Here is a 24343-nt window from a genome sequence, read left to right as displayed (position 1 = left end):
GACTCTGGAGGTAGAGAAAGGAGGACTTAAGTGTTCAGGGTCACTCTTAGCTATATAGAGAGTTTGAGATCAGATTGGATTGCATGATACACTGTCTCAAAAAACAAAAACAGAGCCAGCAATATGGCACAGTAGGTAATGCATTAAAGCCTAACAACTGAATTTGACCTTCAGAACCCATTGAAAAGTGGAAGGAAAGAATCAGCTCCACAAAGTTGTCCCATGATGTCATATGCACACACACACAGAGAGAGAGAGAGAGAGAGAGAGAGAGAGAGAGAGAGAGAGGAGAGAGAGAGAGAGAGAGAGAGAGAATGAATAAACAGAATTTAAAAGAATAATGCAAAGCACTTTTATATATGCTTCTAGTCTCTGAAGTAGTTAAAAAATATCTTTAAGTTTTCTGTCTTTACACATACACATGCATGCTTATTGTTTTTCACATATATTTTATTATAATTAAATTACAGTTATTTTTGTTCTGAGTCATTTGATCTTAAGTGGCAAGTGTGGTGGTGACTCTTTAGATCTAAATACTTGACTTTGTGCTTGTGCTTCGTCACACTCGGGACTTTTGTTTTTTGGGTTGTTTTGTTTTGTGTTTTGAGACAGGGTTTCTTGTGTAGTCCTGGCTGTCCTGGAACTCACTCTGTAGTCCAGACTGACTTTGAATTCAGAGCTTCACCTATCTTGCCTCCCAAATGCTGGGATTAAAGGCATGCGCTACTTCTATCCAGCAAGGAAAAAAATTTTTAATGTTTTACTTATTTTTATTTTATGTTCATTGGTGTTTTGCCAGCATGTGTGTTTGTGTGAGAGCGGAACTGGAACTAGAGTTCTAGACAGCTACAAGTTGCCCTGTGGGTGCAGCGAATAAAACCTCCGGAAGAACAGCCAGTGCTCTTTATCACTTGAACCATCTATCTCTCCAACCCCACAAGGACAATATCTTAACACTTACCAGGATCTGGGGACTGAGAATGTAGCTTAGTGGTAGAGTATTTGCCTATCATTTACAAGTCCTGGGTTATATGCCTAGCAAAACAACAGACAAGGGGGCTGGAGAGATGGTTCAGGCACTGACTGCTCTCCCAGAAGACCTGGGTTCAATTCCCAGCACCCACATGGCAATTCACAACTGTCTGTAACTCCAGTTCCAGGGGACCTGATACCCATGGCAAAATAACAAGCAATGCACGTAAAATAAAAAAAATGAAATTAAATTAAAAATTTAGAAACAACAACAAACAAATAAGGGAATCAGAGCTAGAGCAATGGTTCAGTGGCTAAGATTATATATTACTCTTATAGGGAATATAGTTCTGTTCCCAGCACTCACAGCCACCTGCAGCTCCAGCTCCAGGGCATGTTTACAAAGCATGTACATATAATTAGAAACAAAATCAATTTAAAAGCAAAATTAGGATGAGGTGGTGGTGGCACACGGCTTTAGTCCCAGCACTCATGAGGCAGAGGCAGGAGGATCTATTTGAGTTTGAGACCAGCCTGGTCTATAAAGTGAATTCCAGGATAGCCAGGGCTATTACACAGAGAACTCCTGTCTTAAACAACAACAACAAGAACAAAATTAGGAAATCAGTATTGATAGAGTGCCATTATTGAGTCTGATTATGTTCTTTGTTGAGAATGAGACCTTTAAAGTAATTCTGTAGCCCAATCTGACTTTCAGTTCAAAATTCTCCTGGTTTAGCTTCCTGATACTGGAATGACAGACATGTGCTCCCAGGCCCAGCTCTAATAATGTTCTTTTGGCAGTGGTGGCGTGGGTTCTGCCTTAGGCTCTAATCCAGGATCACACATTGCATTTAAATACTGTAACTCTTTAGTCCCTTTCAACCTATCTCTCTTTGTCCTTCGTAACCTTGACATTATTGAAGTACAAGCCATTTATTTTGTAGAATGTCCTGCAATTTGGTTTTTTGTTTGTTTGTTTTTTCTGATATTGCCTTCTGATTAAGTTCAAGTTTTGCAGTTGTGGCAGGAACTCTGGTGCCATCTTGGCTCTGTGCTAAAAGGGAAATTAAGAGAGTGAACTGGAGGCTAGAGTAGAGACTTGTGCTGGACCTCAGGTGAAGCAGAAGCAGGTTTCTCCATAGGAAAGCCAGTTCACTGGTTCTTTGTTCTACTTTCAGAGTTCCCAAAGTGCTGGTGCATGACCTCACCTTTGAGTCCAGCTCTCCTATGAACTTAGTCTCCCTTTGCTAAGAGTTTGCTGCTGTCCCAGCATGCCAGGTTTCACTGAAGGGCCACAGCATACATAGGCCCAGTTCTCAATCTTTGCCTCTGCAGCTCAGCTGTCCTCTCCTGAGGACCAAGATGACCAAGATGACATCAAGGTGTCTTCCTTCGTCCCAGACCTGAAGGAGCTGCTCCCCAGTGTCAAAGTCTGGTCAGATTGGATGCTTGGTTACCCAGACACCTGGAATCCTCCACCCACATCTTTGGATCTGCCCTTGCAGTAAGTTGTCTTGCCTGTTCCTTCCACACTGTGACCTGTGTCCCTATCCCTCACCACCCCACCCTACCTAGTCCCTTAGTCATTGTCTGCTTCCTCCTAACCATTACAGCTTCCTTATTTCTTCCTCATTTGAATCTTGATTTCTTTTTCCATTCCCTTAACACCTTCCTTGACTCTGATGTTATAGGTTATTTTGGCCCTTCCTCTAGTCCTTTCCTTTCTCTTGAACACTCCCCTTTTCTCTTGCTCCATAGTTCTCTGTCTTGTTCTTTGTTCTTGTTCTTACTTTCTCATCCTCACTTCATACTCTTCATGCTCACTATCTTTACAGCTGATGCTAGGGTCTGGATATATGTTGATGCATATGTAAGACCTTGCTTCTTAATCTCTTTTTCAGTTTTGTTAATTGATCTCACCTCTGTTTGCATTACCTTCTGTGCTCAGTGTTTTTCACCTCTCTTGTGGCATATAATGTGTGCTGGGGGGATGAGTGGGTGCTTTTATCTCTCTTCTTTCTCTATTCACTCATCTTTTTGTCTCTTCACCTTTCTCTCTCCCCTGTCTCCCTGTAGTATCTTTAGGGGTATCTGTTGGTACGAGGTGTATTGCAATGTCTAAAGATATGTGGTTCTGCATAGATCATCTATGTAGCTCTCTGTGTTTGTAGGGCAGTTTTTTGTGGATTTTTCAAAATAGTAATAAAACATATAATGGAATTTGATATTGTAACAGTTTTTATGTTTACAGTTATTATGTTCATTGACATAAATTACATCTAGAGTATTGTACAACCAGGTGTGTCTGGATTTAGTCTGCTAGACTTGGCCTGCCGGTCAGATTCTCATTTGTACATGTGTCTGAGGATCTATATGTCTTACTGACTATCTGTACCAAGTACAAAGTTCTGTGTGTTTCTACTTCTGTGTGGTTGTATGTCTAGGCTAATTCAATATGCCTGTCATTGGCTGCCTGTCTGTGTCTACGTGTATCAGTCTGTGGCTGTATGTGTTGTATCCATATGATAAGTTCTGGCCTGGACCTATGCCCATTTATATCTATGTGGATTGTGTGTGTGTGTGTGTGTGTGTGTGTGTGTGTGTGTGTGTATCTTTGTATCTATGTTTGGGTTCATCCATTCCCAACGGGATCTGTTCCAGTGTCTGAATCTATGTCAATATCCTTTTCTTTTCTAGATTTATTTATTCATTAATTGTTTATTTTATGTGTATGAATGTTTTGCTCACATGTATATCTGTGTACTACATGTGTGCTTGGTGCCCACAGAGGTCAGAAGAGGTGATTGGATCCCCTAGAATTGGAGTTAAGGACAGTTGTGAGGCACCATGTGGGGTATTGAGGATTGAACCTGGGTCTTCTATAAGCAAGAACAGTAAGTGTTCTTAACCACTGAGCCATCGTCTTTCCAACACCTCAGTATGTTCTGGAAAACTCCTGCCCTTGTCCGTATTTATACATAGGTATGATATATTTGTCAATTTGATTGTCTTTGTGTGCTAATATGAATGTTTCTATTGGAGGAGGAATTGTTGTATGAGGATTTGCTTCTGTCTTCCTGTCTATCTCTGCTTGTCCCAGCTTGTTCCAACTTGCCTTTTTTGTTTGCCTGTGTAAAGCTGCTTTAGGCTCTGGGGGCTTTGTAACTGTGTGATTATGTGTTTTGGAACAGGCATGTGTACATAGTACCTCATCATTCATGCCCTGGGCTCTTTGAGAGAAGGAAACACTAGAGGGTGGAGTATGGACACCTTGCCTGCTGCTAGGAAATAAAGAGGAGAGTTTCTCAGGATTGCCTGCCCAGCATATATATCTCCTAGACTCATAGGTGACCCACAGAGGGAAGGCTTCAATAGAGATTTCTGGTCAGTGGTCACTGAACTTTCTGTGTGGGCTGTGTAGTCTTGACTCTTCACCTAATTTTCTTCCAAATTGATTCCTTGCACCTCACCCCATGAGGCATCCCTGAACTGTTACTCCTGCTTTTCCTGGTCCCTTCCTAGCTCTAGCTTTGTAACTGTGTGGACAGTTACTTGCTTCCTGTGAGCCCTCCTAGGATTCCAAAGTGTGTTCCAGACTGAAGTCTCATGAGCAGGGTTGAACCCTGAGTTGGGCAGCTGGAGCCACACAAAAGAACTAACATACCTGATGGCCAGGGGCAGCTATTTCCCAGCAGTGATCCCTGAAGAGTTAGCATGTACACTCTCAAATTTTTAGGCTATTAATCTGTAATGTGGACTAGGCAATTTGCAATTTGGGAAAAAATAGCTAGGAAAAGACACAACTTTCTAAGTATCTAGGCCACTGAGTAGTCTTTTCTTCTGTCAGAGACAAGGAAGCAGACCATCTGTCCCTGGAGCTTGAGTCTTTCTGGGTCACCTCATCCCACATCCACAGATCCCTTAGCTATGATCCACCCATGTCCTGGGCCATCAGATTTGTTAATTCGTCTGTAGTACTTCTTCCTTTATCCTTCTCTCATCCCTCTCTACCTTTGGCTTTTGTTTGGCTTTGGAAATGTGATGCTTATTCAGGAAGTGCTGTGTTTCATTTGCTAGAGTTGCTGAGCTTGTTTTCCCTTTGGATGTTGGAGCAAATGGTCCATTGCCAGTTCTGTGTGCTGCTGCCCATCTTTGGACAAGGGCTCAATCTGCAGCTGGACATATGGTCCAGACTATATCCATCTCCAGTAGAACTAGAAGGGGTTGGGACACGTGAATCCTATTTGCTTCATTTATTTAAAAAAAAAAAAAAAGAATATGACACACTACTATATTGGATGTGACTTCCCAGTAAATAAGTTTTGTGGCTATGAACATTCACTCTTGTGAATCTAGGCAGTAGAAATGTTGGTGTGGTCAGGAATTAGGTCCCCTTGTTCTTGTGTTCTTTCTCCTCTTATCCCCCCCCCCACACACACACACAATCAGTATCAGCAGCTGACTGTCTCTGGAATGCAAGTTTAAGTGTCTAGCTGCAGTTGCTGTCCTTGGGCCTGACCCCAAGGTACAGTCACGTAAGGACTAAGTTCAGCAGAGCAAACCTGGTCTGACTAACTTGGAGGGTGGTTCCATTTTCTAGCCTTAAGATCTGAGAATTAGAAAGATGGATTAAGAATTTTACTTCTTTTCTAGATTTCCCTGTTAAATGGCTACCTGCATACTCGCAATAGTTACCATGTTTGAGGTCACTGGCAAACTTTGGTGGCTTTGTGCCTTTCAGACTTGTGTCTTGTACTCATTCAACCTCTATGGACACTCTTTTCTCTCTCTTTTCTTCATTTGATCTATCTGATTTTTGTGACAAGGTTTTGCTTTATAGCCCAGGCTAACCCGAAACTCACTATGTAGTCCAGGCTGGCTTCAGGTTTATGGTAATCCTTCTGCCTCAATCTCGGTGTACTGGTATTACAGGTGTGAGTCACCAGCCATGGCTTTTATGAAGTCTTCTTTTGCTTTTGAAGCCATAAGGAATGACATACCCTAGATAGTTCTCCAGAGGTCAGAACGATAACACCCATGACACTGAAAAATTTGTTCTTGCTGATCTTCTTTTTGAAAGGTTTAAGAATGCTTTCCATGGAGTAAGAAGGAAATGACTTCCATTTACTTCAGCCTCCTTTGCCTGCTTTCGCTGGTCCTTGCCTGTGTTTTTTCTCTGAAAAGACAGATTTCTCTGATTTTAAGATAAGGTGACCAGATAGTATAGATTTCCTCTAGGAAATCTATTCCCAGATGATCCCTCTGACCTGTGGGACCCTTTCTTCATCCCTTCCATTTGTTGTCCTCTGTCCTTATATGGTTAGATATTCATAGCATACAACCTTACACTGTCCTGGTGGATTCCAAAGCTCAATATTAGTCCTTTGGGTTCTCTTCTTTTTGCCTGTGTTCCTCTTCTCCCTGGTCAGATCTCCTGTTCCTAGGCAGGCACATATGGAACACTTAGCAACAAAATCTCACTTGTCTTGAGGAACTGATAAGAGAATGTTGGCAGGTGACTTCCCCAAGTGGCATTTGGTAGGTCTGGAGTTAGCATGTAGGTAAGGACCTATTAGAAGGTGTAATAGAATGGCTTCATATCCCAGGAAATTTTTGGTGCAGGAGCATTGTAGTAGGTTGTGGCAAGTGACTTCCTTGGCCATTGTAAAAGGTAGTATAGAGGGATTTGGTCATTTTAGAACAGACTACAGTGTTTGAAGGGACCACCTACTTGTCTGTCAACTAGTATAGTTTCTTAGTTCTTCTACCACCAGGGCTTTCTTGAGCCAGGAAAGGCAGGCAATTGCTTTCTACTTCACCAAGTGACCATGAGGAAAGGTGTTAATGTCAGCTGAGGGAAGAGAAGCTGAGCAGCAGTCTTCCATGAACCTAGACATAGGAACTGCTTGTATCCCAGGACCTTGGGCAGAGCCAGGGCAGTGGGACAACCTACCTCATTTCACAGTTTCTGCTGAAGCCAAATCTTCCCTCATCTTGATCTCTAGTTCTCAGTAAGTGAAAGAGTCAGGGGACTTTGAGAACATCCAAACCTAGCCCAGCTGTGGCAGTTGGTTTATTGCTTTCAGCTGGTACTTGAACCCAGGTCCTGGTCTTGGAGGCTTTCCCAGGTTTAATCCCCAGAGCTTTCTCTGCAGCTGTATGACACTGTGCTGACCCCGAATGAGGATAGGAAAATAGAACCAGTGCCAAGCCAGAGTCTCTTTTTCATTTGGAGTCTGGCTGTCTGCCCATGACCAGGGTTACATAATGGGAAACATAGCTGGGGCTCTGGAGAGCCCGCGTTTCACCAGGCTGCCCAGACCTTCGCATTCTGACGCTATATATCTTCCTAATTGTAGCTCGGATGCATTTATCACACTGTTGGATTGGAGTACTGTTTAGAAAAAAAATCTAGAAATTCCTGGACTTGTTGCTTTTCCATTGCTTGTCCTATGCAGTCTGCAGAGCATACTTGAAAATACTCCTAGGGAGCCCTCTGAGGCTCCATCATCAGAGAGAAAAGGGGGCGTGTCCTCAAGGAGCTCACATATGTTAGCTTTGTAGATGAGATAGAAATTCTTGAGTTAAAGAAGCAGCTAGCTAGTTCACGTACCCTCATAGGCAGCTTTGAATGAGAACTAATCCCAAATCTAATCGGCAGCCTTTCAAGGACGCCTAATACGTCTTCACAAAGAGCATTTTAGGAGGTCACTAAGTAATAGTCCATCAGCACTTCCCTGAAGGAAGTGCTGGTGACTGTGGGAAGCCCCTTTGCTACCCTGGCTCCCCACCCAGTCTCCCTGGCTCCAGTTTGAGGCGTCAGCACTGCAGCCTGGCACCAAGGGGTTCCTCTTCCTCCAAGTGCTGAGTATAGGGCACACATGATCTCTCCCATGGCAGGAGCCTCTGTCTTTTCCCCTCTCCTCCCACAGGACTCTTTGTGAGAGGAAGGGGTGTTGGTCTAAGGCTTTAGTCTGCCCCTAGCAGGGCACAGCAGCTGACCCCAGGGAGAGACTTTCCAGCACTGGGCTAAGGTTATTTGGGTCCAGTGTATGCTAAACTAAGAAGACGTGTTGGAGTGGTTACAGCTAAAAGCTTGAAGAGGCAGGAACCGTGAGAATCCACACCAGGGAGGCCGCCAAGGGTTCTACTCAGGCCATGGAGATGTCAGAATCCCCTAGGGGCTGCTTTTTCCCAAACCCAGTGCTGATGGGTTTAACACACCATAGTGATGTGACAGGGGCTATACATAAGAGTATGACTTGAGAGAACTTAAATCAAATAAGGCTATGACCTAGATAGAGTTTGGGGATGTGACAATAGGAGAGACATTTGGGTACATGAGAAGTCCTAGGATGAGGTTACAGTGACCTTTTACTGACTGTAGAGCTCTAACTTCACTGCCTAGGAGAAGCTTATCCCGTTGTTGCAGTACAGCTCTGCTAGACAGAACTAATTTAGGGCTGGGTATGGGTACTTACCCAGTTGACTTCTTTTTTTATGAACTGGGATTGATGAAGGGATAGTCTACAACTAGTTTTTTTGTTTCTAATGCTTACCTAGTAGACATCTCGTGTTCGTGAAACATGATTGGTGTTTGTTTTGGTTTGGTTTGGTTTTTTTGAGACAAGGTGTCTCTGTCTAACAGCTATGGATGTCCTAGAACTCATGCTGTAGATCAGGCTGGCCTCAAACTCAGAAAGATCCGCCTACCTCTGCCTCCTCAGTGCTAGGATTAAAGGTTTGCGCCACTGCCGCCCAGTGGAGCATGGTATCTTGCTGCCTGTCTTTCTGGAATAGTGATCTCTAAACAGCATCTAAAACCCAAATTTTGTGGTCCCTGTATCTCAATGAGGTAGCTACCTCTCCATCCTATCATAGAGCCTACTGCAGTTCCTAGCACTGAGGTTCCAGGACCATATGCTCATCCTGTTGCAAACAGACTTTTGACAGAACTTACTAACATTTAAGCTCAAATACTATTCTTTTAATGCCGCTAGACTTGTTAGACTTCTTAACATCCATCTCTGCCACAAGCTGCTCACACAAGCCATTTTCTGCAGTTGAGTGAGAAGTGTTCCAGGGCAACCAGGGCTGCAGGTTGTCTGTTACTCCAGTGAGTTGTGCTCCCAAACCCAAAAATACATTTTTTTAAAGCAGATAATACACATTTCCGAGCATTTGCTTGATAGTTTTTTTGTTTTTCTCAATGAGTGTATACTAAATGGGCTTTCCACTTCCTTGTATCTACTTTCTTTACTATCTTGGCTATTTCCAGATCTCTTTACCCAAGGAACCCAAAACCCAACTTGTTTCCCATCTGTACTACTTCTCTGATCTTCCATAGCTCTGAAACACAATGCAGGGCTTCTTCTCACTCAACTCTTTCCGGGTTTGTTCTGCAGCTGTGGAGTTTGAATGTTAGTGTTTAAACAAGCTGGTATTACACAGGAAATGGCCACCTCCACAGGCCCCTGCAGACTTGTAACATGGGGTCATTGTACTTGATATTAATCACCAGTCAGCCTTTTCCCCCCAGTAAAAATATGAAGAACTCTGTGAGTGCTTAGTCTTCCTTGGTCTTTCCAGAAAGACAGAGCCTTGACCAGACTGTTCCAACCTGTCACCCTGCCTTAGTCCTGCCTGTCAGACCTCTAGGAACAGTCTTACCTGACACTTTTCCCTGGCAGATACCAGAGCTGTCTCTCCTCCTGAGCTTCAGGCAAGGAGATGATAGCTATGAAATACCATGCCGCACATGTTCCACACCTCAGTCTTACAGGGAGTATAGTTGTGAGAGAACTTTAGAAACATAAAAAACTATGGGCCTACCTGAGAGAAAGCTTCTTAGTTTCCTGGACCGAAGAGCTTTTCTAATGCTATTTGCAGAACTAACCCCAGCTTGAAGGGTTAATCTGATTCCCCAAGTCAATATCCTCCAAACAACCAGCCAAGAGTGTGCGTTGGTTCATTTCTGTGAAATGTGTTTCCCCAGTCACCTGGGCTGGCCTGGGCTGCATTGTATCGGCCAGCAGCTGCACTGCACTCAAACTGACAGCTACATTAAACCTTGGAATTCTGAGGCAATAAAAAGTAAATTAACTCTTATTTTTTTCCCTTGCTGGTGGAGTAAGTGAATGCATGTCTGTAGTGAACCTTGGTACTGAGTGCATACTTCTAACTAGTCATTGCTGGTCTGTCCCAGGCTTGGATCTGGCATTCAGACTCTAGCCAGGGGTCTGCTTTCCTGGTGTGTGGTGTGTTCTGTGAGGTTGGGCCAGTGGGTAACCCTGCAACTGCTGATCCCTGCACACTAATCGCACCCCAGCTGCTGAGAGACTTCCCTTGCCACCATTCTGGGAGCCATAAATGGGTTTATTGAACACAGTTTCATATTCTCTGGCTGATTTGTGTCTGCTTGAGGAAGAGTGTACCCTAACTTTAGTGGATTTTGTGGACTATGGTGCAGCCCCAAAATACAAGTTCAACCACAACAACCCACAAGGATTTGCCTGAGCCAAGCATAGGAATATATACCTATGATCCCAGCAGCAGAATCACTGAGGCTTTGAAGCCAGTCAGGGCTACATCGTGAGGTACAAGCCAGCCTGAACTAAATACCCATCTTCCCACCCTCCTGCCCACCTGTAATTCTCCAGTCCCCTTCTCAAGAAAAAATCTGAATAGGAATAGGTGACAGAGGCTTGACTGAACCCCACAGTATTCTCAAGCGTCTTCAAGCTTTCCATAACCATAAGCATTTGATTTTGTGCTCTTCCACCAGCCTGACTCACCTTGGAGTCCAAGGGCTGCTGTGAGTTGAAGACTAGATGACACATCTTATTGGGATAAGGAAGAAACAAGGGGAAAAAAAAAAACAAGATATTCCCCTTCTACTTTGACAGGAAACTGTTCAGCTGTGGAACTGACCTCAGCCCAGTGGCACAGTTGAAGTAAGCTTCCAGAGACTACACTACAGGGATTAAATTTTTAGATCAGGAATTTCGCCTGGGCTTTTGGAACTCTGCTTTAGTTTTTGTTAATTTGCTGATTCTCCCTGTTTCCCACACCTCTGTCATAGGTTGGCCCATGGGTACTAACAACGTCAGGTTAAACCGACTGCAGGATTGACTTTACATTGAAGTATTTTTGTATATCCCCTTAATTCTGATCAGTCTAACTTGACCCTTGCAACACTTTTATTTATATTTCTGACTTTGGGAACTCAGGGCACTTCCTATGTCTTTTGGCACCAGCTGCTGTCTTACAAAATCAACAGGGTAAGAACTCTCATCCACCTTATCACTGCAGTGTGTCATAAGATTTTGGCACAAGGTGGGTGGTAATGGGCAAAAGATAGATGTGGGCAGGGGTCCCTAGTAGTGGCCAGCAGTCTCTGGGAGGAGTCAGTTTTGGTTTATCTGAGCCTTAGGGGACAGGAGAGCATGGTAATGAGAACCACATGGTACCACATATTTCTTCTTCTTGGATCCAAGATGGTAAGGGTGGGAGGATGAGAGGGATGTGGGGCCTCCCACTGAGGAAACTGTGGGTGATATTCTGCCTCCTCTCTCTGGCTGGGGATACTGCTGCCCACACCCCTACCCCTAACTATGTCCTCAAGCAGCCTTGACCTGTATAGCACCAACCAGGGCCTCAAAGCCAAGAATTCAGATGGGAGACTTTTCACCTTCTTCCTTCTCACTGGCGTTTTTCCTGTTTATTTTCCAAATTGCTGCTCTGCAGCCGCGCAGTGCCTGTTGGCCAAAGCTCACCAAGCTGTGGGATCAGACTCAGGCAGTGGGCTTAAGTGGCCAGCAGGGCACTGGGGGAAGAAGCAGGGAACTGGAAGAGCCTTTCTGTGTGTCTCCCATGGGCAGCGCTAACCTCAGAGGCAGCCCTGAGCAGCCCTATCACATCCGGTGCTTGTCTCTGCAGCCGGACCGGAGGATAAACTATCAGAGCTGTGGGGCAGTGCATCATTCCTCTTATTATTTTCTTCTCTGCAGATGGGGTCGTGGAAAGTTCAGTTCCTTTTAACCCTCAAAGTTCTGTTTATTCTACAGCTGGTAGCCTGAGTACCGTGTTTCCCATTACATCACAGAGGAGCCCAGGCAGATTTCTGCACAGAAACGTGTTGCAACTGTTTATTTTTTTCCATATTTAAACATTTCTGACAGCCAAACTCAGCTGAGCCAAAAGATGGAGCTTTGTGAATGAGTCTGCTTGCTGGTGTCTGTGCAGAGGGGCTTAAGAAAACTCTGGTCCCTCCGATGAGTCTTCCCAAACGTTTTCTTTTTCCTGGGCAAAGCCTGGGAAGTGAGTTACTTCTGCAGTACACGTGTGTTGATTATGTGCCGTTGTGTGATTAATGGGACTGTGTTCCGCCTGGTTCCCAGGACGCTCTTGAAAACAAGATGTTTCATTTCATTGCCTTTTCTTAGTGTGGTGCTTACAGTGAATAAACTAGTTCGGCCTCCTTCCACCTGGAGCCAGTGAGAGAGTCCCTCAGACCTCTCTGTAGTCCACATTGTCCCCTAGTGTTTTCCTGGCATCTGGGGGCGGAGAATGAATGGTTTAAGTCTGAGACCCCTCCCTACCAGGTTAGCTCATGGACAGAAACCCTTGGAGATTTCAGGGTGACACTTAGAGCTTCTTAGCATATTACCTCTTTGTACTTCATCTCTCCTGTAGAATTTCGGGGGGTTGTTTGTTATAACTTTCCTAATATCTCGTACCTTATCATCTATAGGGTCCTCCTAGTCTACTCTCCTGGGTTAGAAGCTTTTCTGGAAGAGAAAGTCAATTTTACCTTGGAGCTTTAGTGGAGAGGGATAGATTTTATATTTTGAGTGTTTATTCTCAGGTTCAATTAGAACCTGGTCAGTCATGTGGGACTGGGGTGATCAACCATCCTGGTTTGTGTCAGGTTAGGGGACTTGTGGAATATGATAAATTTAGTGCTAAAACTGGGATGGTCCCCGGATGGTTAGTCATCCTGTGCCTAATGTACAGTGAGAGAATGAAGAAGGCCTGGGGCAGCCAAGATAGCATTGACATAAGCAAGAGGCTATTCCTTACTGGACAGATCTTGGCAGGACGGGGGGGGGGGGGGGAGAGGGAGGGGGGATTCTTGGATATGTATTCATTTTACTGCTTACATATTGGGAATAAATTTATAAAGTATTTCTAAGAAGGAAACCCATGTAACTACAGTGTGACTGCTCCTGGTGTGGCTATGACTAAAGGAGAGATGTTTCTGTCTCCATGGCATTTACTTGACTATGCAGGAGCAGGGACTTCTGGGAGCTGCCTTAGGCACTGGGTATCTAGAGTGTTTGAGTTAGTGTCTCAGCACACTTTCTGGAAAAGTGACAGGACCTGCATTAGACAACTGATTCTCAGAATTCTTTTTCCTCTTCTCTGGTTAGGATTAAAACTCCCTTAATCAATTTCAGGTTTACATCGAGCAATACACCCCAGATGGCTCATATGGGCATAGCTTCATAGTGCATTTTTGATTGTATTTCTTGGCAGCTTCCAGCCTTACAGCTTTGTTTGCAAGTACCTTTCTGTTCTCAAAGCACTAAGAACACTTCCACTGATATCTTTAGAGCTGCTCTTCTTTTCTCATCTTGTTTCTCTCAGGGTGGCTGTGGATGTGTGGTCAACACTGGCTGACTTCTGTAACATACTGACTGCAGTGAATCAGTCTGAGGTGCCACTGTACAAGGACCCGGATGACGACCTCACCCTTCTTACCCTGGAAGAGGATCGGCTCCTCTCTGGCTTTGTCCCCTTGCTGGCTGCCCCTCAGGACCCCTGCTACGTGGAGAAAACCTCGGATAAGGTCAGCCTCAGGCCAAACATCCCTCCCCATTTACCCATTCTCTTAATTCTCCAGACTTTTTTATTCTTGGGAAGTTTTTTTGTGCAAACGGAACATGATTAAGTCATTGAGAAGGGTGTTAAGGGAAAATATCGACCTTTTAGCCGCTGACATCCAGCTCTGTGTCCCCAAAAAAAAAATCTCTCTCGACTTCCTTTGTGTATGTGTGTGTGAGAGAGAGAGAAGGGGGGAGAGGGATGGGGGTGAGAGAGAATGAGAGTGAGAGAGAGAGAGAGAGAGAGAGAGAGAGAGAGAGAGCGCTCACTGGCATGTTGTGTATACGATCATTTCCTCCCTTGTTTAAACAGTGCAGCTTGTGTTGGCAGTGCTCTCGCTCAGCTCCGAATGGTTCGCATCACGCTTAAAGCGCCCTCCCTCCTCCCCAGCCACAAAATCTGCACCAGGAAAGCAGCCAGGGCTTTTTCCCTTCTCTACGGAGGAGAGTGATAAATAGGTGACTAGAGAGAAGCAGACACCATGTGTTAACTTACAAAAAAAGCTTTTAGGAATATGAAGCATTCCCCACTGCCTGGTTTCTATTTCCCTTCCTCTAAAGACTGTTTTAACCTGACTTTTTTCATGTCTGTTTATAGAAAACAAAGGCCATTCCCTGTCACCCTGGTGGGGATTATGGAAATTCTAGTTTTACAGGGGGTCTTGCAGCCAGGTGGAGAGTAGGGCAGTCTGTCTGCTGAGGAGTGTCAGTGTCCCCTGTACTAAGGCATTCATGCTGACTCTTCACAGAGTCTGTGACGTTGTTCTCCCGAGGGCAGAGGCCTTTGGGGAATGGCTTCTCAGGAGGAAGTCTTTTTTTTTTTTTTTTTTTTTTTTTTTTTTTGATGAATGTCTATTTTTAGCTTTTGGTTTTTTGAGGAAGGGTCTCATATAACCCAGGCAGGCCTCAAAATGGCTGTGTAGCAGTGGCTGGCCTTAAACTTGTAATCATCCTCTCTAAATCTCCCAAGGTATGTGTCACCACCACACAAAGGAGGAGGAAGTCTTCTGATCAAGATGAAATACATAATAGACATAGAAGTAGGGTTTTGTTTTTAAGTCAGAAAACTGACTTCCGGGGTTGAGGGGATAACTCCAGGATGCAGTACCTTGCCTAACATGCTGAAAGTCTGAGTTCTGTCTCCCACACCAGGGTAGAAAGTAAAACCTGAATTCCAAATATGAACTGATAGAGTCTCATTATGTAGCCCTGACTGGCATAGAATCCAAATAGATCCTCCTGCCTCTGCCTTTTGAGTGCTGGGTATAAAGACATGTGTCACCATGCCGGACCTATGAGAGATTTTATTATGTGTGCTGCCTAAGTGACTGTATTTATGTGCTAATATAATTTATACATGCATAATCTTTTAAAAATTAAGCAGCATTGATGATGTCTACCAAGCATAAGACCCTGGGTTTGATCCTCAACACTACAAAAATAAATATAGAGCAAAATTTAAAACCTTGGAGTCCTATATGTACTATTGCCTTTTTGCATAATATTTAATATATTCTTACATGGAAATTATTATGTGGTGCTGGGAATAAAAATGGAATAATTTTTTATGATTACTTAGTATTTTTTACTGCCAAGATTTCTTTATCTTTATCAACCCAAGAGAATATACCTAATATTTTTAGTTTAAGCGGTAAATTTATGCCTTACAGCAAAATTTGAGCTAGTTAAATTTCTTTTTAAGTAGAGAAAGGTTTTAGGCATGGACATATTTAAAAATCCATATTCAGCTGCCCTATGGCAACCATTGTAATCCCTTGATTACTTGATCAGTAGAGGCAGGAGTAGTGGGAGTTTAAGGACATCCTCAGCTGTATAAGCTAGTTAAGTCAGCCTGGACAATAGGAGACCCTATTTCAAAAAAAAAAAAGTTCTAGGGGTATAATTTAAAGGTTGAAAACTTGTCTAGATTCTGCAAGGGCCCAGGGTTCAAACCTTAGTACTGAAAATAAAAGAAAATTAGTAAATAAAAATAAAAAACATGGTAGAGAGGTGGTTTCGTGGTTAAGAGTCCCTGCTGCTCTTCTAGAGGATCCAGATTTGATTCCCAGCACACCATGATGGACTACAACCATCACTAACTCCATTCTAAGAGATTCAGTGTCCTCTCTGGTTTCTGTGGGTACCTATACACAGATATGTATGCAGCAAAATATTTAAACACATAAAATGAAGATAAATCTTTTAAAAAAATCATACTCATTGCCGGACTGTGGTGGTGTATACCTTTAATCCCCCAGCACTTGGGAGTCAGAAACAGGCAGATTTCTGTGAGTTTGAGGCCAGCTTGGTCTGTAGAGTGAGTTCCAGGAGACACTCCAAAGCAACACAGAGAAACCTAGTCTTGAAAAACAAACAAAATAGTCACACTCTTTGGATTTGCTTAATAATTAGTGATTCTTGGGAGAACCTTTCTTTCCCAAGAGCAATACTTGTTTTATGTCTTTGCAGAAAAAAGAGGATAAAATTCTACTCTGCTTGTCCGGTCTCAGGAAGTGGTAATAATAATATATATATATATATATGTGTGTGTGTGTATATTATAATAATATATATGTCTGTGTGTATACACACACACACACACACACACATATATATATATATATATATAATATATATGGAGGCTGAAGACAGCTAAGAAATGTTTACACCTCTAAGGAAGCTGTTGAGTTAAAAGAGAAACTAAGTATCAATCGCTTGTGTTAGTGCCTGCTAGTAATCAGTCCATCTGTCTTTCTTATGCTAATCATCTTTTTTGATTACTAAGTAGTCTTGATTCTAGAAGATTGTTCTAGGAGTTGGCTGCCATTTAGTGGAGAACAAGGGAGGAGTCCTAGCCAGCTTTTGGCTTCCTTAGCCTAATTTTTATCAGCTCATCAGTGCTCCCAGATATAGTTTTTAAGATAACAAATCTATGGCCTGGATGGAGAAGAATGCAGTCAGCTTTGCACCCTCACCCTATGGAAGGATTGCAAGCTGCCCAGATGGCAGTACATACTCACTTCAAGACTGTGAGAAGGTATTTCAGAAACAGCATCTCTATATCTCACCTTACCCACTCCTAAATTTGTCTGTCTTCATTCTTTTCCATCTTGAAATAAGCAGCTGCATTGACTTGATTGCTCATTTCAGAATCTTAGAGTTCTTGGCTCTTGTTTTTCTCAGACCTTAATATCTAAATGATTAGTAATTAATATCTCCTTTACCTTTAAAATGTATGAGGATTTTTAAAAATTAAATATACTACTACATATTTCTTTGCACACCTTTATTCTATTCATTGAAGTACCTTCTAACTAGTTCTTCTGGCTCCTAGTCCTTTTCTTGACACAGTAATTACAGTAACCTTTTTAGAATATCAGTGCTGAGCCTGGTGGGGCAAGCCTGTAATCCCAGCTACGTGGGAGGTGGAGGCAGGGGGTTTACAAATTTAAGACCTTCCTGGACTACAGAGAAAATTTGAGGCTGACTGGATAACTGAGTGAGACCCTGTCTCAAAGTGTGCACAAAGCCCTGGGCTTAATCTCTGGTGACAGCCCCCCACTCCCAAAATAAAAAATATAAATAAATAAAGTCAGGAGATCATACTGATTTTTACTTCCAAATATTATAACTTCTTGAAGTAAAAAACCAAAAATTTAATAATGGTCTCTAGTACCCTCTCTGATATGACAGTACCTCCACTCTGCTAATACTCTGACCTTAACTCCTGCTGTCCTCCTTGCATATTAGTTATCCTTGCTGTTCCTCAAGCAGGCCAAGCACTCAAGCCTTGGGGTCTTTGCAGTCACTCTTATCCTGACCTGAAAATGCTTTGGACCAGGTGGATATGTGGCTCTGTCACTTCCTTGTAGTTGTCACACTACTGAAGCAGTCTTCCTGTATAAAAATGTTACCTTTTTCCTTTAACTCAAATTTATTGTTTTCCATGGCAAGGAAAAATCAATCCTCTATCATATATTATGTCCTGCACTAGATTCCCCTATTATTTTTTCTCAATAAACTTATCTAAGCATTTATAAAAGAGGGGTCAGAGGCTCAAGGGAGGAATAAAGAATTATGCTGAATCATAAAGAATCATAGGTCATCCCCATGGCCAACGTAGAAGATGTATATGAATGTGTCATGTGTCAAAGAGAATCTTTAGGAACTCCTGACCTTTTAGCAGTCTGATTGGCATTTTCTCCATTCTCTAGTGACTATTACTAAGAAATGTAAAGTATCTCAAGGAAGGACTTGGTTGCAGCAACATTAATGATTTCATTAATGTTTGCGATTAGTCATGTTTGGTCCAACTTGTATGCTCAATCAACAGAAACTTATTGAACACATAACTGCCCACACAATGTAGGTTCTCCAAACATATAAGGCAAAGATTCCAGTTTCAGAGATCATTTGTGGTATATGTAGATCTAAGTGGCCACATAAATTGATTGAAGCCTGTAAGTAATGCTTGCTGTTTTCTTAAGAGGTTATTATTCCTGTGATTGCATTGCTTTATGAACACTGATTTGGTGTGAGCATTCCCAAGCAAGTCTTACGGAGCTTTATAGTCTTTTTGAGTTGTGAATTGTAGGTGAAAATACAAGTTTTGTGGGCAGGAAAGATGACTCAGTGGTTAATAACATTGTTGCTCTTGCAGAGGGCATGGACCCAGATCCTACATGGTGTCTTACAACTATCAGTAACTCCAGATCCTTAATTCCAGGAGATCTAGTGCCCTTTGTGGGCACCAGGCACACAAGTGGTGCATATACATACATGCAAACACTCATATACATAAAAATAAAATAAATCAATCAAAAATTAAAACTTTGAATCAAATTATCAGAATGCATTACTGAAAGACTTGTATCTTTTATATTACAGAATATGTTGCAGGGATAGCCTTTATAAACTTTTCAAGCTTGCTTCATCCTTGGTCTTCTTTAGATTTATTTTATTTATGTATGTGTGTGGATGACACTGTTGTGTAAGTGACTATGGAGGCCAGAAGGTGATCCCTGGGAGCTGCAGTCAGAGGCCGTTGTGAGCTACCCAGCATGAGCACCGAGCCATCTCTTCAGCCCCACCCTTGATCTTTTCAGCGTGCTGAATATCTTAAAGAATTAGTATTCTGTCTGAAATAAGCAATCCATAATAGAAATTGCTCAGGTATAGATGGCCATTGTGACTCATTGTAAGTGCCAGGTCAGCCAGAAGAAGGGGGAGGGGAAAGGTAGTGATGAAGGGGAGATACCTATCTAGAACCAACCATCAGAGAAAAACAAAACTGATCTTACATTCAGTGGGTGGCTGGTAGTCACCTAAATGCAGAGGTTATGTAGCTAACTTCTGCAAACCAAAGCAAGTAGTTAGTAAAGAACTGAAAAATAAAACCCTATTTTAAGATTTCAAAACCTATGTACTGAATTTGGCATGGTAGCTTGGGAAATGGGAGGAAGGAGGAGCTATATGCTAAGTTCAGGTCCAGCCTAGACAACATGAACTCCTGTTGCAAAAAATAGAAACAAACTCCATGTTTTGCTATATGTGCTGGTACATGTCTGTAAATCAGAGCACTCAGAAGGCTTAGACAAGAAGTTTGAGAGATCAAGGCCAGCCTGGACTATGGAGTGATACTTTGTTTCAAAAACAAAACAAATCAACAAAAATAAATTCACAACAAAAAACCCAGACATCTCTAATATATACTAGGATTTACCTCAAAATTATTTGGGTGACTGGAGGTAGGTGAGAATATAAATGGGATGGAGAAGCTAAATATTCTTGTTGAATCTGAATAATAGATACGTTGAATCCATTATAGCATTCTTTTATATGTATGTATATATGTATGTATTATTATCAGCTTTAAAAAATGTAACAATTTCTCACTTTAGTAGTTGTTCATGTTTTTATTTTCTGGTAGGGGTAGATGTAGATGGAGCTGTGGGGCTGTGTCCTGCCACCCAGCTAGCTTTACCCAAAATAATTACACGGAAACTATATTCTTTTAAAACACTGCCTGGCCCATTAGGTTCAGCCTCTTATTGGTTAATTCTCACATCTTTCTTTAACCCATATTTAGTAATCTGTGTAGCGCCACGAGGTGCTTGCTTACCAGGAGAGATCTTAACCTGCATCCATCTCGGAGAGAAGAAACATAGCGACTGCCTGTGGCGACTGCCTGAAGCGTCTCCCCTCTCTTTCCCACAATTCTGTTCTGTCTACTCCGCCTACCTAATTTTCTATCCTATTAAAGGGCCGAGGCAGTTTCTTTATTAGCCAATGAAATTACACATAGATAGTTCCAGGACAGGCTCTAGAAACTACAGGGAAACCCTGTCTCGAAAAAAAAAAAGAAGAAAAGAAAAAAAAAGAAATTAACACATAGACACTCCTCCATCAGGTGGACATCCAGGGTCTTTATTTTATTCATTCATTTATTTATTCATTTATTTATTTGGTTTTTCAAGACAGGGTCTCTCTATGTAGCTTTGACTGTCCTTTAACTTGTTCTGTAGACCAGGCTGGCCTTGAATTCACAGAGATCAGCCTGATTAAAGGTGTGCGCCAACACCACCTGGCCACACCCAGGGTCTTAAACACAGTAGGTGAGTGCTTGAGTGCTAGCAGTATCCATCCACACATATGCACACACACCACAACATGCTTGTGGAGGCTAGAGGACAACTGTCACAGGTCAGTTCTTTCCTTCCACCATATAGGTCCTGGGAATTGAACACAAGGTGTCAGCTTGGTTGGCAAGTGCCTTTACCATTGATGCCAATATGCTGATTGCCATCCCATCAATAGCATATTGCCATCCCATCAATAGCCATCTTGAAAGCAGATAATCAAAGTTGTGGCCCCTCTACACATTATATTGCTAAGTTACAGAGAAAGTAATGAAGCCATAATGATAATAGTCACTGTTTTCCAGTTACTGATTGTGTTCTGAGCAGCATGGTAATAAGCTGTTCACATGCATCTTCTCACTGAAATTCCAGCAGCTTTTTAGGTAGACAATCTGGTGGAAAGTAATGAGAAAGACAGTATTAGAAAAAAGGTAGAGAGTGCATGTTTTAATTTGAATATAAAAAGCTTAATAGAAGTCAGTGCAGCCCCCTAGCAAGGCTGAGACAGGAGGATCATTTCAGCCCAGGAGTTCAAGGCCAACTTAGAGATCTCCCTCGCTGCCATGCCCCCCTCAAAGCTTAATTATCTCCTGTAAATAAATGCATGTGATTGTGTTGTATAGTTTATATCACATATGTCATGAAATTTTGTTTAGTCCTTGATCATTTATTTTTAGGAAGTTGCTGACTTTAGTTTTATCAATGATGTCATATCAGGCAACCTTTTATGTACATATTCTTATATATGTCTTCATTAATTTTCAAGAATAAACATTCTCAGAAAAAAACAAAAAAGAGAAAAAAACAATAAACATTCTGAGCCAAATTTTAGGACTTTCATGTATAATATAATATCAGTTGTAGAATATGAGAGTATCTGATTTTTAACTTTCTTACCAAACCTGAATAATTTAGCTTTTTGTAATGTTTCCTCCTGAGATGGTCAAAAATGTCATCTGCCTCGCATGTGCTGAGACTACAGACATGCCACCATACTCAGCATCTTTGATCAGTCTTATGTAGCTATTGTTTTGTTTTTTGCTTTTTTATATTGAGTGAAATGAGAATTTGGGGAACCGTTGAAGGAAGAGGTTTAGCATTTTTCTCTGTATAGGCAATAGGAAATATTCCCACTACAGATGTAGCTCAGTTGGAGAGTACTTACTTAGCATGTATAAAGTCCTAGGTTTGATTCCCCAATACCACATAAAACTGGGCATGGTAATCTAAGCCTGAAATCCCAGATGGAGGTAGGAGAATTAGAAGTTCAATATCATCCTCAACTATAGTTTAAGGACAGCCCTGAGACACATGAACCCCTGTCTCAATAAAGATAGAAATGCTCCACCTGGAGAGATGGCTTAGCAGTTAGGAGTACTGGTTGGTCATCCAGAGGACCTGGGTTCAATTCCCATTCACCTACAACTCACAACCATCTTTAACTCCAACACTATTTTTGGTCTCCTTAGGCAGAGTGTACATGTGGTGGACCAGCATGCAAAACACCCATATACATATATACACACAAAGCCAGGTATGGTGATGCATGCCTTTAATCCCAACACACGATATACAGGCATGTAGATCTCTCAAAGTTTGAGGCCAATCTTGTCTACATAGTGAGCTTCAGGACAACCAAGGATACATAGATAGATCATGTCTCAAAATTTAAAAAAAAGGAAGGAAAAAGAAAGAAGAGAAAAGCTTTTTTATCACACAATACTGGTTAAGATCTCTCGTTTCACTCTTTAAGATAGTTTCTCTTACCCTGCTCTATCAATTCATAGATATCTACAGAAAAATAACTTCAGCAAAATGTTTAGAAACAAACTATGATCTATATGTTTCCCCCTCTATTTTGCCTGTTTGACCCAGAGTCTTTGTTTTGGGTATAAACTTATATAGTATTTTGAAAAGTCTCTGATTTATAGCAAAAAGAACCTTGTAAACTCAGAATTATTTTTATATTTTTGGCTTTTCTCACTCTAGATGAGGAATTTTTCATTAATTTTACAAATGGTTTTCTGGCATTAACCTTTTCTTTTTTTGTATTTTATTTATTTCGTTTGGGAAATGCAGATGCCACAGTGTAGATGTGGAAAGCAGAGGACATCTAGTAAGAATGGGTCCTGAGAACTGAACTCAATTCCCCCCTGAGTTGACTTGCTGGCTATAACCATTTTATTATATATGTTTCTCCATAAGCCTTTTTTGCTCTTATCTTTTTTTTTTGGTTTTTTTCGAGACAGGGTTTCTCCGCAGCTTTAGAGCCTGTCCTGGAGCTAGCTCTTGTAGACCAGGCTGGTCTCGAACTCACAGAGATCCGCCTATCTCTGCCTCCCGAGTGCTGGGATTAAAGGCGTGCACCACCACCACCCAGCTGCTCTTATCTTTTTTGTGCTTTCCTATCTCTTTATGACTCCTTTGTAAATTTATGGATTATTATCACCTTGATTTACTCCAGTACTTTCAGATTATGTTAGTTATTGCTTTAATATATAAACCAATTTAATTCTTAAGGTGCAAGAGTTTATTTTGTGTGTGTGGTTTGTTTTTTTAGATTGATTTATTCCGTGTAAGTGAATGTTTTGCCTGCATGTATTTATTTATGCCTGATGCCCATGGAGGTAATAAGAGGATATCAGATACCTTAGAACTAGAGTTACAAATGAGCCACCTTTTGGGTGCTAGGAACCAAATCTAGGTCCTTTAGTGAATGCAACAAAAGCTCTTAACTAAATCATTTCTCCAGCCCTGGGGTCTCTGTTTTTATATCTATGTCTTGGTAGGTCAAGTATCAAGGGTTTTGTTTTGGTTTGGTTTGGTTTGGTTTGGTTTGGTTTGGTTCTAGGCTAGTGATTCTCACACTTTCATTCATTAAAACCATATTAACAACTTGTTAAAACTCCAGTTTCTGAGCCCCACATGAGTGTTTCTCACTATGGGGAATAGAGACTGAAATTTTATTTCTAATACATTCTTAGGCCATGCTAATGTTATAAGTTCCATATATTGAGAACAACTGCTTTCAGGGACTTGGTATAGTTTTCTAAAATTGTGGCCACAAGGAAAAGATTTTGGACCAGGTAAGAATAAAGGTTCCAGGGATATTAAGGAAGCTTACAAGAAGATTATGAGTAGTAGTTAACTAAGTCTGAGTTAAGCTTTTGAATACAGAAAATACCACCTGAAAGCTCACACACCTTACCTCTTTGTCAGGTAACTTCCTGAGCTCTAGAAAAAGAAATTATCCTGTGGCTGGAGAGATGGCTCAGAGGTTAAGAGCATTGCCTGCTCTTCCAAAGGTCCTGAGTTCAATTCCCAGCAACCACATGGTGGTTCACAACCGTCTGTAATGGGGTCTGATGCCCTCTTCTGGCCTCCAGGCATACAGAGAGAATATTGTATAGATAATAAGTAAATATTTTTTTAAAAAGTAGAAACAATAAATAAAAAATTAAAAAAAAATTATCCTCAGATTGCTATGAACATATTTGTCCTGGATGTATATGGAGAATTGTAGTAGTAGTAATAGTAGTCTCTTTTCCTAAAAGGACTCTGAGCCATACAGTAACACTTATTGATTATAGTTCGTGCTGTGTTAAGGCTTTACATTGTTTCATTTAAATTTCCCAGAAGCCCCGGAATAAAGTTAAAGCCTTAAAACAATGTCCAGTATGGCTAGGTATAGTAGATTCAAATCCTGGCAATCTAAGTGTAAAGCATATGCTCAGAAGTGTGTGGTTAAACAGACAGTAACCTTGACAGCTTTGTTACTTCTGGAAGCTTGGTTTCTCACCAGGAGCTTCGGAATCATTTATCTGGTTCGAGAGAGATAGTCTCATC

At 41.8% G+C, this 24343-nt stretch overlaps 1 protein-coding gene across 3 annotated transcripts in view; it reads left to right on the top strand.

The window, feature by feature from the left end:
* Positions 1 to 24343, top strand: part of Smg6 (SMG6 nonsense mediated mRNA decay factor) — a 240939-nt gene that overhangs the window by 109469 nt on the left and 107127 nt on the right. For all 3 annotated transcript variants that reach the window (XM_038325034.2, XM_038325037.2, XM_038325035.2), the window contains exons 12-13: positions 2311 to 2479; positions 13624 to 13825. In XM_038325034.2, coding sequence (XP_038180962.1) covers positions 2311 to 2479; positions 13624 to 13825 — 371 coding nt within the window. The remainder of the gene's footprint in view (positions 1 to 2310; positions 2480 to 13623; positions 13826 to 24343) is intronic.

This window comes from Arvicola amphibius, chromosome 4 (assembly GCF_903992535.2).
Source record: "Arvicola amphibius chromosome 4, mArvAmp1.2, whole genome shotgun sequence".
NCBI lineage: Eukaryota > Metazoa > Chordata > Mammalia > Rodentia > Cricetidae > Arvicola > Arvicola amphibius.
The sequence above is the reverse complement of the archived record's forward strand: the minus strand, read 5'-3'. Positions and strand labels throughout refer to the sequence as shown.